The sequence below is a fragment of the Pseudorca crassidens genome, chromosome 8 (assembly GCF_039906515.1).
Source record: "Pseudorca crassidens isolate mPseCra1 chromosome 8, mPseCra1.hap1, whole genome shotgun sequence".
NCBI lineage: Eukaryota > Metazoa > Chordata > Mammalia > Artiodactyla > Delphinidae > Pseudorca > Pseudorca crassidens.
The window spans coordinates 38,602,470-38,625,981 of NC_090303.1; the positions used below are offsets into that span (position 1 = coordinate 38,602,470).

Below are 23,512 nucleotides of genomic sequence, written 5' to 3' on the forward strand. Positions count from 1 at the left end.
GTGAAAGGGTCATTTAAAAGTGGAAGTTAAGTGAGAAGCGAGTGGAATAATAGCAAACATTTAAGGTACACTATATGGAAAGATGGTCATTAGTGTTTCACATAAATTCAAGAAAACAAAGATGAATGACATGACAGGACTCACACTAGAATAGGGACTTTCTAGAACAGTGTTTATTGGGGAAAGTCCAATCCATGGACTCAGGAACAGAGGCAGTGTTCACTGCATTATAAGACTCTAATCTTGGAGCAGTGTGGCTTTTAAGCTACATAATTAAGGGAGAACCAGCCCTTTCCCTGGTGTGATAAGGGCCCGTGATCTAACACTGCTGCAGCATGGCAGAACCTTGGTTCTCGTGCTGCTCTGCCTGCCTGAGAGGATTGAAACACTATCAAGACTTTGGTATGTCTGACAGGCTAGGATCTGAGTCTTGTGGTGGCAGCTTGGTAAGTAGAAGGCCACTGGTTTGATCCACCAGCTTAGTGTCCATGGTTGGAGGTCCATAGTTGATACAGCATGGCAGAATGGTAACCTGATTTACTTACCACCTCAAAGCTCTACCGACATTCATTGTTTTAAAGCTGTAGCTTTTTTCTCTGAAGCTTTCCAGAAGACCAGCCGATAGGGAAGAAGTTTTGGAAAATTTAATCCTTAACTCTCACATATTAATTTAACTAATCTATCAATTCTGATAAGTAAACTGAGCCATGGCGCTTAAGTAATTTGCCCAAAGTTGTACAGCAAATTTGTTGCAGAGCTAGATTCAAACTCCCAGGGATCTTGGCTCCAGGTGCCATGTTCTTAACTGCAAGAAAGAGCTTTAGAGCTGTCTAAAAAAAAAAAGAGTAAATGTTCAATGCTAGATGGACAAAACCTCCACAGAAGTCTAAAAATAACCATGAAGTACATGTTAATTGGCAACTCAGAATTTGGAAATAGTACTTCTTAAAGGAGTGTCTCAGGTAAAGACTGCTGAAAAGCAGGATGGAGAGGCTCTGGGCTGTTACCCTGTGACTGAAGGTCCAGACACAGCACCCACAGGCCAGAGGTGACTCCATTGATAAAGACAGTGACTGATGAATTGATGGCCCAGACTCAGCATTCTGTTGGCATCAGTCATAGCTACGTAAGGTTCTCAGGATTTGCAGTATAGAAGTACTTTCCGCCCCAGCTTTCTTGAGGTATAATTGACCAATAAAAGTTGCGTGTATTTAAGGTATACAGTGTGATGTTTTGACATACACTTTGAAATGATCACCGTAATCAAGCTAATAGATCCATCACCTCACATAATTACCATTTTCTTTTTTGGGGGTGTGGGTGAGAACACTTAAGATTTACCCTCTTAAGTTTATTTCAGTTATACAATATACTGTTGTTAATTACAGCCACCATGCTACGCATTAAATCCCTAAAAACGTATTCATTTTGCATAACTGAAACTTTGCCCTTGGACCAGCATCTCCCCGTTTCCCCTACCCTCTGGCAGCCACAAGACTTTTAACTGTTAACGTGTTGTCTGCAGAGTGAAAAGTGTATCTCTCTCTGATTCCCTTGTATATACCCACATTAGTGCCCTTGTTTGAATGGGAGGGAGGTGGGAAATTGATGGATTCAGATTAAGAAATGATCCAGCCAACATGTTCTGTAAAAAGAGTTCTGGCTTTCAGCACTCATGGGAACCTCTGACTCATGGGACTGGAAACACGTTTTTGAACCTCTGACTCATGGGACTGGAAACCAATGCTTTTCAGCCTTAGTTAAGCCTTAACTCTTCTTGAAATGGAAAACAGTTTTTGGCAACGCAGCTTCCTTCCTAATATCCCTACTTTAAATAGTACTTAGAATATGCAGATGTTTGCATTTTGTTAGTAGTAAATATTTTGTAAATTCGTATTTTTTTATGATGTAAGGAAAGTATTTCATGGCGGGGGTTTTTCTTTTGGACATACTTTTTAAATTTTACTAAACACATTGGAAGGGTTGTTTTAAATTTTGTTTAAATGTTCTCCGAACCAGAATATTTGCAGAACAAGGAGTTCTAGCCAGCAGATTGTTCCATTTGTTGTGTTTGAGTGTGGAAACGTCAGGAATGATAGCTTAAGATGATGCCATAGAACTTTTTCATAAACAGCCTAATAGCATTGTCTAAGGTGGTCTTTGTTTATTAAAGGTGTCAAAGTCTCCTTTGCTATGTTTAGGTAGAATCTAAGTTTCTTTACTCAAGCATGGAAAATATTGTTTGTTTTCTGTTTGGGAGGAAAGCAGTATGACCAAATAAAAGAGTTAAATTTCACTGGAAACAATTATTAAAACAGTCTCAATTGCAAGATGGAAAAAAATGTAGTTTGGTTTTCATATTTTTTTCAAAGGGGGTAAAAAAATGAGGGTTGGGGAAAAGTCAGAAAATCCCTCAATTCTCAGTGGTATCTCAGCAGAGGCAGGGGAAACTATCAGTGCCTACCATTTTAAAACTCTTCATCTTGTAAAAATAATAATTAGTAAGCTCTACAGTTTATACTGAAAATCACAGAACACCCAAATCTGATTTTAAAAATCTGGAGGAAACCTCAAGGCTCTCTCTGTCCCTCAAAATATTCTCACACCTTTTGGTTCTGTAGAATAACTCAGTAAAAATCAGAATTCAAGAAGGTTAAAAATTCAAAAGACAGCATTGCAGGAGATTAATAGAGCAACTGATAATTGTGGAAACAATTAGAGCCACACTGTTATAGAAATAATTAGTACATTAGACATAGAATATAGCAAAGGTCAGGTCAGGTTATTAACATAGACGGAAACTTGGGATAATCACAGTGTATTCCAAGTAAAAACTAAATGATCAATAAGAGAATAGGTGTGAATGATAATAAAGGCATCCAACATATGGATCATGTTTATATGTCAAGTAGACAAACCAAGATGTTATTCTGAAAGTTAGAAGAATATTTCCTTGAAATGACTAACTAGTTCTGTAAGATGTAGAGGGCATATTTTCAAGAAGAATTGAGGAACAGCAACTGACAATTAAATATGGTCTGATTCTAATTAAGATTTTGAACCTCCTCATAAAGAATTCTTCAGGTAGGTACCTAGGAGCAAAAAACAAAAACAAAACTCATAGAAAGGAGGACACTCTGCCTGACCTCTTGTACCTCCACAGTACTTATTATCCAAATACATACAGTGAAGCGTTGTCTATAAACTTTGGAGGGAATCAAAGGGGAATCCAGGAATACTACCGCCAGCCAAATTGTCATTTAGTTAGAAAGACAACAGGAAAAAAATTCGTATGTAACTTCTATGACTACTTCCTGGTAGAACTACTTGATGTTGAAATCTACCCCCCAAAAAAATGGTGAATAGAGAGTGAGTAGATGACACATGGACTTTAAAAAGCATCTGGACAATGCTTTGAAACAGTGTTTGAAGACAGTGGTACAGAGACTGCAAATCTCTAAGGGAAAGTGTGAACTAAACTTTTATTCCCAGGTAAGCTGTTCTTCCAACTAATAGAATGAAGAACTCTAGGAATGTAAAAATGTTGAGGTTTTTATTAAAAAACAAACAAAACCTACTTGCAGCTGAAATTCATCAAATAAAGAAGTGAATTAAAATGAATTTATAAAAGGAGAGGTTTTTATTTAAAACAGTTGTCTTGAGCATAGATAAATTATGTCTAAATTGTGTGAATTATGGCTATAGAATAGTCTATGAATCTAATAAACCTTGTCAGGGTAGAAGAGTACAAGTGACCAGAACAGTAGGTAGAAGAGTTACAAAGTGCTATTTCTTTCTCTCTCATAGTAGGAAATCAATTAGTACTGACTTACAAATGAAGTGCTTTGCCATTGAAAAGTCCAGTGTCTTAATCCTGTTCACGATATTTTACTTAACATTTAGGAAAAGCTCCCTGGAGGTGAAGAATAATCTGAAGTATAGCAGCACCTTCAGTTTTATTATATTTAATGGTTTTTTTTTTTTTTGCTAACATTAAATAATTTTTAAATGGCATGCATATGATTCCATTTTCATAAAATGTGCTAATGCTTTTGTTCCTTCATCCTTTTGTCCTACCAGTTTACTGCATATATTATTAATAGAGGATTGTTGAAACGATACTTACCTGATGTTCAGGGTAATTATTTCTAGGTAGTGTTATTTTTGGATGAGTTTTTTTTTTTTACCTTTTTAAAAAACTTCCACATAGTTGATTTTAAGAACGTACACTTTTCTTTTTTTCTTGAAACAAGACTGTGCTAAGTTTTAAAAACCTATTTGTCAAGTATTTGCTACTGGGTAAAAACATGTTTCTGTCCTCAGAGACCCCATACCCTAAGAGTATGGGGTCCTCAAGAATTTTATCAGTTTTAATACTTTAAAAGCTAAATTGGAATATCCCTCATGTTCTCATCCTAGACCTTATTTATGTACCTCCAAAGGAAAAATATTTAATTAATTAGTTTATTTATTTATTTATGGCTGCGTTGGGTCTTCGTTGCTGCATGGGGCTTTCTCTAGTTGTGGCAGCGGGGGCTGCTCTTCATTGCGGTGCACGGGCTTCTCATTGCGGTGGCTTCTCTTTGTTGTGGAGCACGGGCTCTAGGTGCATGGGCTTCAATAGTTGTGGCCCGCGGGCTCAGTAGTTGTGGCTCATGCGCTCTAGAGCACAGTCTCAGTAGTTGTGGTGCACGGGCTTAGTTGCTCCACAGCATGTGGGATCTTCCTGGACCAGGGCTTGAACCCGTGTCCCCTGCATTGGCAGGCGGATTCTTAACCACTGCCCAGGGAAGTCCCCAAAAAGAAAATTTTTAAAGTAAGTCATTTTCTTTTTTTTTTCGAGTTCAGAATTCACTCACACTTGTTAAAGTTGAGATACGTGGTTGCCTTATTTCATATCTGTCAAGTCAGAAACTAGGGAGGATTTGAGGATTATACCCAATTTTTATGCGAACACTCATGCCAGTATTGTAAATATTGGTAAAAGACATGAAACTCCAGGGTCAGAGGAAAGAATTTGTTACAGCAGTAGCAGTAAGGAGGATAGCAGTGCAGCACTGATTTTCTGAATTGCAGTTCCTCCCGGGGGAAATACAATTAGGGCTGGGTGTTGCTAGGCAGTGGAATGTATTAAAGAAGAATCTAGATATCGGGAAGCACTGCCCTTATACAGGGACTGCTGGCAAACTAGCCCATCCTCCTCTTACAAGAGAGACATTGTCTTTATTACTCTAGAATGCCAAGCAGATTGCTCTATGGAGAGAGATGTCTCTATCTTTACTTTCTACAACATAAGCAAATTTGCTCCAAGAAGAGAGATGCCTATTTTTGCAAGTCTGCCTGCTATGTGAACATCCTTGAAGAGCCAATTTGGAGTATACTAGCTATTCATGCCTTTTAAAATGTTTGGATACATGAGAACCCCCCGAAAAATAATCTCCCTGTAATATCTAGAAGATGAGACTCCTTGAGCAAACTTACTGTTGCACAGTGGAAGCTGATTTTATTTCACTATTGATACATGGCTGATGACTATGGAAGTTTTTTTTTGTTTTTTGTTTTTTTTGGAATAATCTTCCCTCTGAAATTTGTACTCAAAAACTTTAAACCAAAGTAAAATTCTTGAAATTCATGAGCCAGGTGATTTCTATAGCGTAGCTAAGATCTCAAAACCTTTACCTCTCTTTCTCAAATATTTTGTCAAAATTAGGTAGAATTAAGCTGAATTCTTCTGAAGAGGCAGTGCTCTTAGAGATACAGAGTTTCACGTTTTACTATGGAACAAGCATTGTATTTTAGATACATAAGTAAAGCTTTCTAAATGTAATGCCAGTATTAACCATGAAAATGTGACTTCTTACAGAGTTATAGCAGAGATATCATTACAACAGAGCCCTTGTTTAGTAGTTTTTTGTTCATATTGCTATAATAGAAAAACTAGAGAATAATTAGAGCATTGAACTATATGGAAGAAAAATTTTATTAGGAAAGCTTTTATAGTGTATGTACTATTTTCTAGCTAGTCTGGGACTACCTCTAGTAATAATCTTCCCTTATTATTGTTGCCCTAGTTTAAATCTTATTTCTCTATCATATATAATAATTTCTTTTTGTTTTTATTATTTTTTTTATTGAGGTATAGTTGACATATTAGTTTTAGGTGTATGACATTGTGATTCAACATTTATATACCTTATGGATTGATCACCAAGATAAGTCTAGTAACCATCTGTCACCATACAAAATTACCGCAATATTATTGACTAGATTCCCTTTGTCGTACGTTCCATTCCATGACTTACTTTGTAACTGCAAGTTTGTACTACTTTATGTTCTTCACCTGTTTTGCCCATACCCTTACCTCCCCCATCCCCACCCCTCTGGCAACCACCAGCTTGTTCTCCCTTATCTATGAGTTTCTTTATGTTTTATTTTGTTCGTTCATTTGTTTTGTTTTTTAGATTCCATGTATAAGTGTATTTCTCTCTCTGACTTATTTCATTTAGCATAATACCCTCTGGAATATCATGGATGTTCCATCCATGTTGTTGCAAATGACAAGATTTTATTCTTTTTTATGGCTGAGTATATTCCACTGTGTATGCATACATACATATGTGTGTGTGTATTTTATATATATATATAAAATACACACACACCTCCACATCTTCAAGCATTCATCTATCAACAGGCACTTCCATATCTTGGCTGCTACATTGAACACAGTGGTGCTTATATCTTTTTGATTAGTGTTTTCATTTTCTTTGGGTAAATACCCAAGAGTGGAATTGCTGGTTAGTATAGTAGTTATAGTTTTAATTTTTGGGGGAACCTCGATACCGTTTTCCATAGTGGCTGCACCAGTTTACATTCTCACCAACAGTGCACTAGGGTTCCTTTTTTTCCACACCTTCTCCAACATTTGCTATTTGTGGTCTTTTTGATGATAGCCATTCTGACAAGTATGAGGTGATCTCTCATGGTGATTTTGATTTGCATTTCTCTGATGATTAGTGATGTTGAGCATCTTTCCATGTGCCTGCTGGCCTTCTATATGTCTTCTTTGGAGAAATGTCTGTTCAGGACTTCCGTCCATTTTTTGATTGGGTTGTGTGTTTGTTCTGATATTCAGTTGTATGAGCTGTTTATGTATTTTGCATATTAACCCTTTTTGGGTCATATCATTTGCAAATACTCCCATTCAGTAGGTTGTATCTTTGTTTTATCAATGATTTCCTTTGCTATTCAAAATTTTGTAAGTTTAATTAGGTCTCATTTGTTTATTTTTGCTTTTGTTTCTTTTGCCTTAGGGGACAGATCCAAAAAAATTTGCTATGATTTATGTCAAAGAGTGTTCTGCCTATGTTTTGTTCTAGGAGTTTTATGGTTTCTGGTCTTTCATTTAAGTCTTTAATCTATCTTGAGTATATTTTTGTATGTGGTATAAGAAAGTGGTCCAGTTTTATTCTTTTGAATGTAACTGTCCAGTTTTTTCAAAACTATTTGTTGAGGAGACTTTCTTTCCACACTATGTATTATTGGCTTCTTTGTCATAAATTAATTAACCAGATATGGGTGGGTTTATTTCTGGGCCCTCTCCTCTGTTCCATTGATCTATATGTCTGCTTTTGTGCCAGTACCATACAGTTTTGATTACTATAGCTTTGTAGTATAGTTTGAAATCAGGGAGCATGTTACCTCCAGGTTTGGTGTTCTTTCTCAAGATTGCTTTGGCTATTTGGGGTCCTTTGTTATTCCATAGGTACTTTAGAATTATTTGTATTAGTTCTACGATAAATGCCATTGGTATTTTGATAGGGACTGTACTGAATCTGTAGATTGCTTTGGGTAATATCATCATTTTAACAAAATTTTTTTTCCAGTCCATGAACACAGTATGTCTTTCCACTTAATCGTGTCATCTTTAATTTCTTTCATCAATGTTTTATAGTTTTCATAGTATACGTCTTTAACCTCCTTGGTTAAATTTATTCCTAGGTATTTTATTCTTTTTGATAAAATTATAAATAGAATTGCCTTCTTAATTTCACTTTCTGATAGTTTATTATTAGTGTACAGAACTGCAACATATTTTGTATTCTACAATTTTACTGAATTCATTTATTCTAATAGGTTTTTAGTGGAGTCGGGTTTTCTATACATAGTGTCATATCATCTGCAAATAGTGACAGTTTTATTTTTTCTCTTCCAGTTTGTATTGTTTTTGTGTCTTATTCTGGTGTGATTGCTGTGGCTGGGACTTCCCATACTATGTTGAATAGAAGTGGTGATGGTGGGCATCCTTGTCTTTTGCCTGATCTGAAAGGAAAATCTTTCAGCTCTTCACCATTGAGTATAATGTTAGCTGTGGGTTTGTCATATATGACCTTTTTTATGTTAAGGTATGTTCCCTCTATACCTGCCTTATTAAGAGTTTCCATCATAACTGGATGTTGAATTTTGTCAAAAGTTTCTTCTAGATCTATTGGGGTGATCATATGATTTTTATTCTTCATTTTGTGAATGTGCTGTATCATGTTCATTGATGTGTGAATATTGAATCAGACTTGTGTCCCTGGAATTAATCTCACTTGATTATGGTGTATGATCCTTTTAATGTATTGTTGAATTCAGTTTGCTAATATTTTGTTGAGGATTTTTGCATCTATGTTCATCATTGATATTGGCCTGATGAATATTAATTTTCTTTTTTTGTAGTGTTGTTATGTGGTTTTGGTATCACAGTGATGCTGGCCTCCTAAAATGAGTTTGAAGGCATTTCTTCCTTTTCAATTCTTTGGAATAGTTAGAGAAGGGTAGGTGTTAAGTCTTATTTAAATGTTTGATAGAATTCACATGTGAAGCCCTCACATCCTAGACTTTTGTTTGTTGGGAGTTTTTTCATTACTGATTTAATTTCATTACCAGTCATCAGTCTGTTCAGATTTTCTATTCTTTTCTGATTCAGTCTTAGAAGATTTTATGTTTCTAGGAATTTATCTGTTTCTTTTAGGTTGTCCAATTTGTTGGTGTATAATTATTAACAGTAATCTCTTGTCCATTGTATTTCTGTGGTATTAGTTGTAATTTCTTCTCTTTCTTTTTATTTATTTGGGCTCTCTTTCTTTTTTTCACGATGTGTCTCTCTAAAGGTTTGTGAATTTTTAAAATCTTTTTAAAACCCCAGCTCTTAGTTTCATTGATTTAAAAAGATTTTTTTAAAGTCTCTATTTCATTTATTTTTGCTCTGATTTTCATCATTTCCTTCCTTCAACTAACTGTGTTTCTTTTATTCATCTTTTCCAGGTTCCTTTAGGTGTGAAGTTATATTGTTTATTTGAGATTGTTCTTGTTTTTTGAGGTAGGCCTGCATTACTATAAGCATCCCTTCTAAAACTGCTTTCACTGCATCCCATAGATTTTGGAACAATTGTCTTTCCATTATCATTTGTTTCAGAGTATTTTTTTTGATTTCTTCATTGACCCATTAATTGATTAGTAGCTTTTGGTTTAGGCTCCAAAATGTTTGTGGTTTTTTTTCCAGTTTTCTTCTTGTAATTGATTTATAGTTTTATACTGTTTGGGTCAGAAAAGATGCTTGGTGTGATTTCAGTCTTCTTAAATTTATTGAGACTTGTTTTGTGGCCTAACATGAGATCTATCCTGGAGAATGTTCATGTGTATTTTTAAAGAATGTGTATTCTGCTATTTTGGGGGTGAAAGGTCTATATATATATCTATTTTTAGTGGTCTAGTGTGTCTTTAAGGCCAGTGTTTCCTTATTGATATTCTGTCTGATATGTCTATTGGTGTAAGTGGAGTGTTAAAGTCTACTATTATCATATTACTGTCAATACCTTCCTGTATGTGTGTTAATATTTGCTTTATATTTGCTCCTTTTTTGGGTGCATAGATATTTATAAGTGTTACAGTCTCTTGTTGAATTGATCCCTTTATCTTTATATAATGACATTCTTTGTCTCTTGTTACATTTTTTGTTTTAAAGTCTATTTTGTCTGATATGCATATTGCTACCCTAGCTTATATGGAAAATCTTTTCTATTCTTTCACTTTTAGTCTGTGTGTGTCTTTAGATATGAAGTGAGTTGCTTGAAGGTGACCTATAGATGGGTCTTATTTTTTTTATCCTTTCAGCCACCTGTGTCTTTTGATTATAGCATTTAGTTCATTTTGATTGAAGTGACTGTTGATTAGGTATGTACTTATTGTCATTTTGTTAGTTGTTTTCTGATTGGTTTTGTAGTTCTTTATCGCTTTCTTCTTCTCTGGTTCTTTTCCCTTCTCATTTGATGACTTTCTTTAGTGTTATGTTTGGATTCCTTTCTCTATTTTTTGTGTATCTGTTAGACGTTTTTGACTTGTGGTTACCATAAGGTTTATATATAACAAACTATGTATATAGTAGCCTATTTTAAGTTGATGGCGTCTTGAGTTCAAACACGTTCTAAAAGCACAACATTTTATTCTTACCCATGCTTTATATTTTGGATGTCGTATTTTATATCTTTTTACTTTGGGTATCATTTAAATAAATATTTTAGATACAATTTTACTACTTCTGTCTTTTAATCTTCATACTAGCTATATAGGTGGTTGATCTACTACTACCTTTACTATATGTTTGCCTTTACCAGTGAGTTTTTCCTTCATAAATTTCTGGTTTCTAGCTATGGCCTTTTCCATTTAAAGAATTCCCTTTAACATTTCTTATAAGGCCAGTTTTGTGGTGATGAACTACTTTAGCTTTTGCTTCTGGGAAACTCTGTATCTTGCCAGGTAGAGTATTCTTGGTTGTAAGTTTTCTCCTTTCTGTACTTTGAATATATCATGCTAGTCTCTTCTGGGGCCTATAAAGTTTCTGCCGAAAAGTAGCTGATAGTCTTGTGGGGCTGTTCCCTTGTATGTAACTAGTTGCTTTTCTCTTGCTGATTTTAAAATTCCCTCTTTATATTTAAATTTTGACATTTTAATTATAATGTGTCTTGGTGTGGGTCTCTTTGGGTTCATCTTGTTTGGTACTGTCTGTGCTTCCTGGACATGGATGTCTGTTTCCTTCCCCAGATTTGGGAAGTTTTTAGCCATTGTTTTTTCAAATAGGTTTTGTGTCCTTGTCTCTCTTTGCCTTCTGGGGCCCCTGTGCTTCAAATGTTAGTATACTTGATGTTGTATCAGAGGTCCCTTTTTCTTTCGTTCTCATTTTTTAAAATTCTTTTTTTATTTTTGTTGTTTTGATTGGGTGATTACAAGTACCCTATCATGCAGATTGATGATTCATTCTTCTGCATCTTCTGATCTCTGGTTGATTCCCTCTAGTGTATTTTTCATTATAGTTATTGTATTCTTCAGCTCTGATTGGCTCATTTTTATATTTTCTTTTTAAGTTCTCACTGAGTTCACATACTTCTCTCCATTCAGTGAGGTTATTTATTACTGTTAATTTGAACTCTTTATCTGATAGAACTGTTCATTTTCATTTTGTTGAGTTCTTTTTTTGAAGTTTTGCCAACTTTCATTTGGAAGATAGTCTTTTGTTTCCTCATTTTACCTAACTCTGTTTCTGTGTATTAGGTATATCAGCTACATCTCCTGGTTTTGAAAGAGTGACCTTGTATAAATGGTGTCCTGTGGGGCCTGATGGTGCAGTCTCCCCTGGTCATTGTGCCCTCCTCTTGTGGTTGGGCCACAGTTGTTGCAGGCATGCTGAAACGGTGTGCTGGTTCTTGGCCTGGCTGGCTGAGAGGTCTGGCCACAACTGCTCCTGGCCTGCTGATGTGTGGGGCTGGCCTCTGAGAGCAGGAGCCACTTTGGAGAGGTACTGGTGCTGACTGAGGCCAGCCACTGGGTGGGGTGGGGCAGCAGGTACTTTGGAGAAGCTAGCCGGGTTGGGTGGGTTGAGGAGGGCTGTTCCTCAGGGGAATACTGGGGTGGGGCACATGGGTTAACTAGGTTGATGAACAGTGGCAGAAATGGCAACGGCCTGGTAGGTAGAAGAGTTTGAAAAAAAAAAATGTTGCCTGCCACTGCTTCTGTCCCTGGAGAGAGTTCTACCAGATTTCTGCCCCTCCAGCACAAGCCCTGAAATTAGTCAGTAAATTTCCTTTGATAATACCTAGGCTCTTTTCAGGGCTCTGCCTCTGTGCTGGGACTCTGAGTGAGTTTGTGTGTGAGCCTTTCACGAGCAGTATCTTGATTTCTCACAGCCCTCTACCTCTCCCGGATGTGCGCCCCACTGGTTTTCAAAGGCAGATGTTATGGGGGCTCATCTTCCTGGTGCAGGCCCCTCGGGATGGGGAGTCCAATGTGGGGCTCCTAGCTCCTAGCTCCGAGCTCCGAGCTCCTCAGGGGGAACCTTCATGGTTGCGATATCCCTCCTGCTTATGGACAGCTGCACTGGGGGTGGGGGTTCTGATTAGACTGCATGTCTGCCCCTCTGCCCGTCCTTCCTGTCTTGATGTGGCCTTTTCTTTATAGCATTGGTTGTAGAAAGTCTGTTCTGCTAATCTTCAAGTCATTCTCAGAGATAGTCATTCTATATGTAGTTGTAGTTTTGGTGTTTCATGGGAGGGGTGAGCTCAGGATCTTCCTACTCTGCTATCTTGATCTGGACCCTCAGAAGGCGGCCTATGATGGTAATCTCTTGTTGCTTTCCCTGTTTCTAGTCATTCCATATTTAGTTAAATGTATTCTTTGTAACTGTAGTATTTAACATGCTTCCAGAATTCTCTAAAAATTCTTGTCTAACCAATTTTTAAATTTTATTCAAATATTTTCTACTGTATATTTTTTGTATAAGAAAAACCAGACTATTTGCCTATTCCTGAATATATCTTGAGCCTTTTCAACATTTTTTTATCTAAAACAATTTCCTATATCCTTATTTGCTACAATAATGTTAATTATTTTGGGACTACTTCAAGTGGGTTTTTTTTGGTAGCCTCATAAACTTCAGTCTGAATTATTTTGCTCTTATGCATGGTCCTTGGCGTTATGTGCCTATAGAAATTTTGTGCTCATAAAGTTGTTTATGCTCATGTTTGGTCTTTCTATCTAGTTTGTAAACTCTTTTTTCCTCTAATTTTTTCTCCTAGCATGTAAAAGTCACATCTGGCAGAGATCTTCAGCAAATCATCTTAGAGCAATGCTACAATTTTGTTTGTGTGAATGTAAGTAGTTAATACAAATGATTGAAAGCACTTGAGGATTTGTATAAATGTAATGTTTGACAAGTAGTTAGTTTTCTTGTTTCTTAAGTATTTGAATTTAAGATTTTGATAGGTGAGTTGTGTTATTCAATATGTATTTAGAAATGTTATTTTTGTCTTTTGAAATAGGGAAATAACATTTTCTAACAACCTAGTTCACGTAATGAGAAGAGGGTGATATTTCTTTAAACGGTATTTTCAAATTTCTGGTAAAAAGTAGATAAGAAGATAGGTTTGAATTAATGAATTAAAAAAATTTTAATAGCTATAATCTTATGGGTATCCTTTAACATTGTTTGAAAATTTAAAATTAAGCTTGATAGATATTTTGAATGTTTAAATGTTTAAAAGCTCTCCATTTTTCTACTTGAATGAACTAAGTCACTTAAGAACTTCTTTTATTTTTCTGGTCTTTCAGGTTATGACCTCTGATTTTGAAGAAACCCAGAAATTACTGAATATGCTTGAAGAGAGTAATCTTTCCATTTTATATCCTGTTGTTGTTATTTCAGTAAGTGAATTAATGCAGATTTTTCAAACTTAGGCTTTGTTCCTTGAAATTCAACTTTTCTTTTTAACAAAATTTCATCCAACTGAAGAAATCCATCTAAACCCAAACGAAAAAACTCTTCTCGGTGGGTTCTAGAACGCACTTTCTTGCTTTGAGTAATCTGACTGCAGGTCCTTATTATTTCAATTATTTGGTTGAACTGATAGGTTTTCACCCTAGTAAAAATTGCATGTCTTTTCCTTCATTAGAATTTCAGAGGTTATTGCTGAGTTGACTTGTTGTTTGGATAATGTGAAAGAGCTTTATTTTAGTGTACTACCAGAATGCCATTAGAGAAGAAATCCCAAAGTTAAAAAACTGAGGGGCACAAATCAGATGGAAGAAAATACTCTTAAGTTGTTTCATCTTCTCTGTTCCATGGACAGCAAAAGTAGAATGAGCGGACTTCCCTGGTGGCGCAGTGGTTGAGAGTCCGCCTGCTGATGCAGGGGACACAGGTTCGTGCCCCGGTCTGGGAGGATCCCCCATGCCGCGGAGTGGCTGGGCCCGTGAGCCATGGCTGCTGAGCCTGCGCGTCCGGAGCCTGTGCTCCGCAACGGGAGAGACCACAGCAGTGAGAGGCTCGCGCACCGCAAAAAAAAAAAAAAAAAAAAAGTAGAATGAGCAACAGATAAAAGAGAAGTCCTAGAAAAATGGCCCATGAAAGTTTGGGAGAGATCTTTTCTGTGAAAGCCTAAAAATGTATGTTTAGTACAGAATTCACTTGATTGGCCTTTTTAACTGTGCAGCAGAGGGGTATTTCAGAGGGCAAGACCAGGAAGTAACAAAACCAGAGCCCAGGACTGACAAACTAGCTGAGAAGAATCTGTTGTCAGCAGCATTTTGCTGTGGGAAGGCGTTCCAAACATGAAATTTTCAAAACAATTGCTTAGCAATTGTTGAATTCATAAAGCTCAGGCCTGTGCCATAGTGTGGGAATTAAATTCTTGTTAGGTGAGATTGTTAATACAGAATAAAGAAAATTTGCACTAAAAATAAGTAGCTCTAGACTGAGCCATGCAAGTAGAAACAGATTAGCAATTGGGGGAAGTTTGATGATTTCACCTGCCTATTGTATTTGATTTTATGCCCTAGAGATGAGTTCCATGAGTGCTGCTGGTCATGGAAACCCAGATTCCTCATGTGAATGATTTTAACAGAAATATAGATGTTTTCATTGATATTTTTAGGAACAGCATGAAATGTTCCGAATGCTGAAGGGCTCTAAGTCTTCATAGGTTGGAGATAAATTCAGAGTTCTGTTTGGCTCCCTATTCATCGCTCCACATTAACTTTCTTAGAAATCTCATTCACACCATGTCCCCAGATATTCTTCTGAAGAGGCAGAAGAATGCTGTAAAGAGAGCAAAGGCTTTGAATTCAGAATACCTTGCTTCCTTGGTCAAGTTACTTAACTTTTCTGAGGCTTGCTTTCCTCCTTTTAGAAATGAGGCTAGTAGCCCTACTTCTTAAATCACTGTCAGGATTAAAATGATTGAATGTAAAATGTAGTTGATATTATAGTGCTGGGCCCTTGGCAGCCGTGCAATGTTAGTTTCATTTAATAGTCTAGCTCCTGCTCTTTCCAATTTGGATGAGACGAACCAAAGCTCACTGATGCTGCTCTAATCTGATTCCTGAGCTTCAGTCCTACATTGTTCAGCATTTTATCAGGTACTTCCATTTGAGTACTTGACTATCTTCTCACACCTAGCATGTCAGATCTCTCCCAGAAGCACATTCCCCATCAGTTGACTTCTCTTAGTGGCAGTATAGTTGTAGCAGGCATGCAGGTGGGAATCTGTGTCATCAATGAATTTTCCTTCTACCCCTTTCCTCTGCTTCTCTTCACCAAATACATACACACACACAGCATTTTTAAACTGTTAGTTCTTGTAGTTTATTGTTACTATTGTATCTCAAGTTCAGTCCTTTGCATTGCTTCCATAAATATTTGCATTTAGTTTTCTCTTGACTCCTGTAGAGTTCCATTTCACATATCCTAGTAAATGCCAGATTTTCATTCTTTTTTTGGCTACCTAGTGTTCTGTATTAAACTAAGGGAAAAGATGGACAATCCTCTAGTTAGGAAGGAAGTGTCTACGAGAACTAGTTTTAGAATAGTATTATTATAAGTCAGTATACGCTAAGTCAATATGCTATAAAAACTGTAAAATGTTCACTTTAAACTGGAGAGTTGTCACTCTGTAGTTAATACTTGTCTACCTGTTATTTTCCCATTACATAGGTAGAATCAGTGTGGTGATTATTAGGGTTATTATTAAACTTAATAGGAAAATGTCTCTAGAACATATCTGGAATCTGTATCCTTGGGGTGGAACAAATCACTGGAAAGGTAAAGAATACTGCCTTGTTGGATTGAGAGTCAAGTAAATTGTCTCTGGATTTTTTAATTGTCCTGTAAATGATTGTGTAAAGCCTTCATCTTTTTTTCCTTCTGATGCTGCTTTACCCCCAAATTGCCAAAAGGCCATTTCAGTTTCCCTGTGACTTAAAATTTGGCAGAATCATTCAAATATTCCCCAAATAAATAGTTGTGTGGAAAATATAGTGTAGAATAGAAGACTTAAAGTTGAGTCTAGATATCTGGGGACACAATTTTTACATTAGTTAAGTGGGAACAGTGCATACACATATAGTGTGTGGATATGAAAGTATGAATACATATGCAGACATATATACATATATATGTAATTGAAAAGATATTATGTGAATCAGATAGCTCTGAGGCTGTGGTGTGTTTACTTTGCTTCTATCTGAATTACTTCTCTAGAAGATTAAGCCAAGACAAAAAGGACCCTACCGTGGGGGATTTTTTTTTTTTTTTAAATAAGGCTTTTTAAAGCACTTTTAAATTCTGAGAAGAGTCTGTTCATTTGCTTCCCTCAACAGGTAGATTTTATTCATCAGAAAATAAATCCAAAGTGACATCCGAGTCATAGAAAAGTATCTCCATTTTTATTTGGGGATTATGTGATTCAATAGTTATTGAATGCATGTATTGTAAATGTTCACAGGCCTATTTTTTCTTGGCTGACATGTAGTACAGTGGTCCTTTTTCCTGTGCCATGGTTTATCAACTTTGATTTTCAGTCCATCTGAAGAGAGGAAGGCTTGGTCGGAATCAGTCAGATGAAAGGAAAATTGTGGTTGAGTAGGTGTTTGTGAGGGTTTTTTCAACTCAGAGGGTATTTAGTTAAGGCCTTCATTTGCAGTGTCATCATGTTTTACTGTACAAGGACAAATATTCAGAAGAAAAGGGACTGAAAGTCAGTTTAGCTGGGGCGTTTGTTTGACGAAAACATTAGATCATGTTCTCAGTGCTAAAAAATTAATGTCAGGACTACAGTATTGATGAAGCCCACATATCTCTTCTATTATATTCTTATGTAGATCCAGAAAAATATTTTGGAATACCCTGGTTAGCTGTCATTCAGTAGTCATTCAGAAGGTACGTGTGACTTTCAAGTTCATTCTGGAGTGTTTACACCTTGGAGGGAGCTAACTACTAAAGGAATGGACGGTTAATGGTGCTGGGTTCTAGGTATTTAGGATACTTAGGTTTTAGTTTGGGTTCTGTAGGATTCTTGGTTGTTCAAAGATCAGAGATCAACTTCTCCCTGGATTTTATGAAAGCAAAATGGGTTAGGAAATACTTAATGCAGGAGGTTTTTGTTATCTAAGATAAACTAGCATAGGTAGAGGCTACTGCTCTAAGATCCATGTAGAGAAAGGAACAAAATTTTAGCATGAGAAGTAGGACAAATAATTGGGATTTTATTTTAGAAGAACTAAGATATTTATTAAAATAATTTTATCTTCTATTTTTAAAATTTAGATTATGTTTGCAAAAATAAACTTTTTTGAATGATCTTGTAGACATTTATATGATATGTTGTGACATGCTTCATTTCAACTGGTCATTTTTGCGAAAATATTTTTGGTTATTTTTAGTTTTGTGAGAAATATTCTTTATTACTATGTTCAAAATACCTTTTTGGACTATCTATTTGGTCATCATTCTTATATTCTTTTTATGTATTTTAAGTAGTCTCATTTTGCCTGCTTCTTAATTCTTGATGATGTTGAATATGATTTAAGGAATTTATCAATGTTAATTTGATGAACTTAAAAAATCTTCTGTTTTGGTAGGTATAACTTAATTGTAGTTATAATGAGTTATCAGAACTTTCCAAATTTCTCTAGTCAGCTGGAGACTGACGGATGATAAAATAGGTGCTAGCATTAAAGTGAGGAGAGATAGTTGGGTGGGGTCACTGTTTAAGCATTCTGTTTCTCAGTGCATCTGTGTGGCTTAGGATGACGTTTGTTATTGTATGCAATCTTTCAACTGTGAGCCTTTGGGAACACATATTTGGATAGCAATCACACCTTGTACTAGACTAGTCTCTACTTGAAAGAAAAGAAAAGCCTTTTTAAAACTAGAAACTGGTTGGCATGAAGTAATTTTAAAAATTTAGATCACTTTCTGTGTTTTTTTTAACAAGAAAAACCTTATAAACATTAAAGGCCAATGCTTTCTTTCGTAAAGTTGTATAAGAATTATGTTTAAGAATCCTTTTCAGATGTGATTTTTGATGCTGTTTAGTCTATCACGTAAGTTATCAAGGAGCCAAGTTTTTATCCCGAGTTGACTGAAGTTTTTGTTAGCCTGTCGTTCTTGTGGTTACCAGGGGGTGTATAGTACTGCTAGCACCTTTTCCAGATTGCAGCAAGAGGGTCATCTGAAAGCTCTTTTGGAATCATCTGATACAATAACTATCAACATGGGACATGTTCAGTTTTCTCTTTTCTATTATTTGTTTTTTTCACTACTTAAGTAATGATAAACAAATATTTTTGTTCACTACTTAAGTAATGATAAACAAATATTTAGAAAAGACAATATTTGAGATCTATTAGAATAGTAAAAGGTAAATTCATAAAGTTTCTGATACAAAAATCACTCCAAAAAAACCCCATAGGCTTCTATTTAAATTGTACAAGACACAAAAGTGTTAAGAGTCTGAATCGTAGGTTGTCTTTGCTTAGAAATTAATGATCAGAGAAGTGCTTTTTCCCTGGTAATGGAGATTTTCAGAAGACAAAGCTAAGTGTAGCTGTTTTCCATCCAAGCTTATCTAAAATCAAATGTAACACTGTCAAAAAATACTTTCCAGGTCCAGAAAATAAAATAGAGATTCTACTTTTTTTGGATCTGGCAAGATTTCCACAAAATATTCTTTAGTACTACTATCAGATGAGATAATGGACAGTATATTCTTACTTATTCAGTGAGCATAGCTGATTCATATAATAGGCACCAAAAGTTTAATTTTTAAAAGCAGAAAGAAATTGACCACAAATTTAAGTGGAAGTTAAAAACTGAGAAATGAAGCAGATTCTTTAATTTTACTTGATAAAATAGTTTATCACTTTCCACAGCAAAATAATTTTACAGTAATTAGCTGGATAATTATCCAAGAGCTCTAAATTAATTTCCCCTGACAATGTAGACAATAATTTTATTGGTGCTTTAGGAGAGATAGGAATCTTTTCATGAATTTACTTAAGCAAAAAACAGAAATTCCCATATGGAATTTTAATGCTTTGAAAAACATAAATAAACCTTCAAAAGTGCCTAATTTAGTTCTAGTTACAGGAAAGTAGTTTATTGACATAATAGATCAGAATACATGATCTTTAAAATACTTCAAAATGTTTAATATTTGAACATGTCAGCAAATAAAAAAAGGAAAACCACCATCAATTGACACTTGATACATTCACATCTGGGGAAACTGTCACAGAGATGTAAATTGTTTCCAGAAGGTTCCACACTCACCAGTGGCAGAGCCAGGAACAGAATCAATCCAATGTGCAGTTTATCATATACACTTGTTACTCTAATGCTCTCATGAATGTGTTAAATAATAAGATGGAAAGAGATTAAAAATACACATATACATATATATATGTGTTTAAAATTTCTTCCTAATAAAGAACAAATGACAATTGGAAAAACACATTGATTCCTTCTTTTAAGTGCTAATGGTTTCTTTCTTTAGCTTCACAGGGTACTGAGCCTTTATTGAACTTAAGTTATAAAAATCTGTGGTCCTGTTAAATTTCTTAACAGAACCCAGCATGTGTATTTTTCCCTTTAACTTCTTGTTCTATACATTTCATTCTGTTAACCTTATTACTACTGGACTAAGAAAGTGTGTTTTTAAGGCAAAATTTCTTATAAGACCAAAAAAGAGAGCGCTTCCTATCATAATTCTCACTGCTCCATATTGGGTTTACTCTTTATGGGGCACAGTTTACCTTAGAACAATATTGGTTTGAACTGCGCAGGTCCACTTATGGGCAGATTTTTTTTTAGTAGTAAATACTATAGTACTATAGGATCCTAGTTGGTTGAATCCACAGATGCTGAGGAACTGTGGGATGGAGGAGGAATCGTGTATTCGGAGGGCTGACCGTAAGTTATGCGTGGATTTTCAGCTGTGCAAAGGGTTGGTGCCCCTAACCCCCCATATTGTTCAAGGGTCAGCTATGAATGTTTCAGGTCCTAGTTTATTTACATTTATTTTTGAATGGATATTGTGTGTGTGTGTGTGTGTGTGTGTGTGTGTGTGTGTGTGTGTATGTATGTATGTATGTGAGTGATTAATAGCCAATGAATGACGAAGGGATTAGGCCCCATTCCCTCTTCTATTCCTGTCTCAACCATGTTGCTATTGTAGCCTTATGGATACCTTGATTTTTCCCTTAGAAAATTATAACTTTATTATATGTTAAACGTCTGTGATGTCATCACTTAAGATACTTTAAAGTTCTCTCTTTCATGTTTGTACACAGCTTCAGTGGCAGAAATGCAATCACTTCCACAAAATTCTACAAATGTTTTCATTTGTTTTCTTCTCATATAGTAAGTCTCAGGTATTTCCTGCCTAAATCAGTAATAAAATCTAAGTAAATATTGGTTTAAAATACCTTTGGAACCTTTTTGCCCTTTCAGTCACTAAGGGATTCATATCTAACACAAAGATGAGGAATGATGAAGTCATTCTTGTAGGAGGTGTTGAGTAGAAAGAATTGACTGCTTTTTTAAGTTTTAGGAGATCTTTGCTTCCGGCTAAATGGTTACTAGAAAGTTTGTGTTGTGGGATATAGAAATTCCCTAAGATTAATTGTGATGGACATGTAACTGATGATGTGTAAAGAACTGATTCTCATAGGACATACCTTCTGGTAGTCTTTCTTTTAATGAATAAAGGTTATTTATTTTCAGATAGAATGATGTTCTAATGGGTGTACAAATAGAATGAATTCCAGAGAACTTTTTCTCTGTTTTCAGAATAATTTTTTTTTTTCTTGATTAAGCATGGAGTTTGGAATCACTAATTTTCTATTTTAAGTAGTTTACTAAACTTGGTCAGATGAACAAAGTTGTTTGTGAATTTATTTGCCAGTGCCGTCCTAGCAAATCAGTTTATAAAATTTAACATGAAATGAATAGGAGGCAAAATAAATGAAAATAGCCTCCTTTGTTAAGTGGCTTACATGAATTTTAGCCCTAGAAAAGGAAATAAACAATTGTTTTGGTCAGTCCGTTTTTAAAAATTATGTCGGGATTTCCTTTATTAGATTTTTTTTGTGCACTGGATTCTGTTTTAAACAGTGGAAATGGCGCTTAGCTTAATTATGTCATGCTATTTCTTTACAAAGATGGGACTAAATATATTTTCAGTACCGTTTATTATTTTAAAATTACATGTTATACTTCTGTAATTTAGTAGAAACATATATGTTAATATGAACATAGCTAAGCCTGACTTTGTTTATAATATCTAAAAGGATTTTACTTCATGGAGAAAACAAAATTCTGTTTTTGTAAAGGCGGTGTTGAATAGAAAGAATTGGCTATGTAACGTTTTAGGAGATCTTTGGCAACGTAAGGGTGTGAACCTGGAGTGGGATTCAAGGTATAGGTACTAGGTGTGTGCAAGTAACACACCTGCTAACCTTGTCAAGTTATTTCCTGTCTCTGAACTTTAGGTCAGAATTTTTATCTATAAAAGAGCAGGATGTTCTTGATTGCATCTAAGTAGCTTCTCTTTCTAAAAATATTGTCTATACTACAAAACTTTGTGATGTCTTTTTACTTTTATATGATCCACGACGGATGTCTTTTACATAAAGATATAGTAGAGCAATTTAGATGATTACAGTCATGTTCAATATGAATCAGGTGGTAGGATATTCCTTTTTTGAGCAATTTTTGACACCTTTCTGTACTTTAATCCTTATCACAAGACTCATGGGATTTTTAAAATGGTTTCTCTTGTGTTTACCTCTTTCTTATTTATCCTCCTCTTTCATAGGCTGGGTTTTATTGCGTTAAGTCTAGCTCTTCCCTTTTTGCATTTATCCCCTTTTTTCTCTCTAACAACAGTTGCAAGATTAATTTTTCTCCCATCTCCCAAGAAATCTATCCTTCCATGTGTAGCCAGGTCCTGCCTTCTGAAAATGATTTATTAATCATTAAAACTCACACCAATGCTGTTTCTTACTAATTCATCTTAAACTTACTTTAGGTGCTTTCTAGTTAGCACTTTACAGGGAGCTATCCTAGTCTCTTCATTATCTAATTAATTGCTTAATATAAATTCATATAGCATTTACTGAACATCTGTGTGTCAGGTATTTTGACATACATGTAGCCTATTTCATAATGTAATACATTTTTAAACTACATCTTACTTTAGAAGAATGAGGCATTTCCATATGTGCTAATTTTCCAGATTTTCATATCTTGATCTGAAGTAAGGAAATAATTTTATTTAGCTAATTTTGTTTTTGTAAATGAAGATTCTTAATAATATGAGCTTAATTAAAAGACGAGAAGTGACGCGGTGGTTGGGAGGTCACAGGACTCTGGTCACTATCTGTCCCTTCTTTCCACCACCCTAAGGTAAGAACTGTAATTAGGTCTGTTTGAGAAAGGGGCAATTTAGCCTGGAATTAGAATATCAGGATAGATCTTCTTAAGTATAAGGGAGAAAGCTGAAATTTGGAAGGCTGAGTGGGGTCTGAGTCTATGAGGAGTAAGAGGAATAGCATTTCTATTTGGAAAGAGTAGCACATAGGATGGTTAGAACTGGAAAGAGCCAGTGTATCTGAAACAGAGAGAACGAATTACACATTGGGGAGAGTTAAGATGAGAACTGCACAGGTCTAGGTCAAGGTGGGCCTTCGAAGTTTGAACTCTATAAAGGAGTACTGCACAGTAGAAATTGATGTGATCAGCTTTGCATTTTACCCATCATTCTGGATGCAACACAGAGAATGGACTAAAGTGATCCAGAGGGATTCCTTGATGCATTTGATTTCATTTAGAGGCTCTTGCAGTAGTCTAAGAAATAATGGTGGTGGCTAGGACTAGGGTAGTTTTATAGTGAATGTGCAGAAGTGGCTAGAACCAAGATATATTTAAGAGATAGAAGTACCAAGATTTAATGCTTCATTTAATAAGAGAGGAAGCATAATCTCTGATTTTATGTTTTGTGAAATTGGGTGCATAATAGCAAAATAGGCAACATTAGAGAAGGATCTTTATGGTTTGTTTCTGAAAGCTGAATAGGCAGATGAATATCGTGAACTTGTTGGCAGAAATAATTAGAAAGATTTCACTCATATCCAAAAGCTTTGT

The 23,512-nt window shown here is 35.5% G+C and overlaps 1 protein-coding gene across 1 annotated transcript in view; it reads left to right on the forward strand.

The window, feature by feature from the left end:
- The window catches only part of CRPPA (CDP-L-ribitol pyrophosphorylase A), a 378,873-nt gene that overhangs the window by 140,235 nt on the left and 215,126 nt on the right, over positions 1–23,512 (forward strand). The window contains exons 7-8 of the mRNA XM_067746235.1: positions 13,110–13,184; positions 13,642–13,734. Of these exons, the coding sequence (XP_067602336.1) occupies positions 13,110–13,184; positions 13,642–13,734 (168 nt within the window). The remainder of the gene's footprint in view (positions 1–13,109; positions 13,185–13,641; positions 13,735–23,512) is intronic.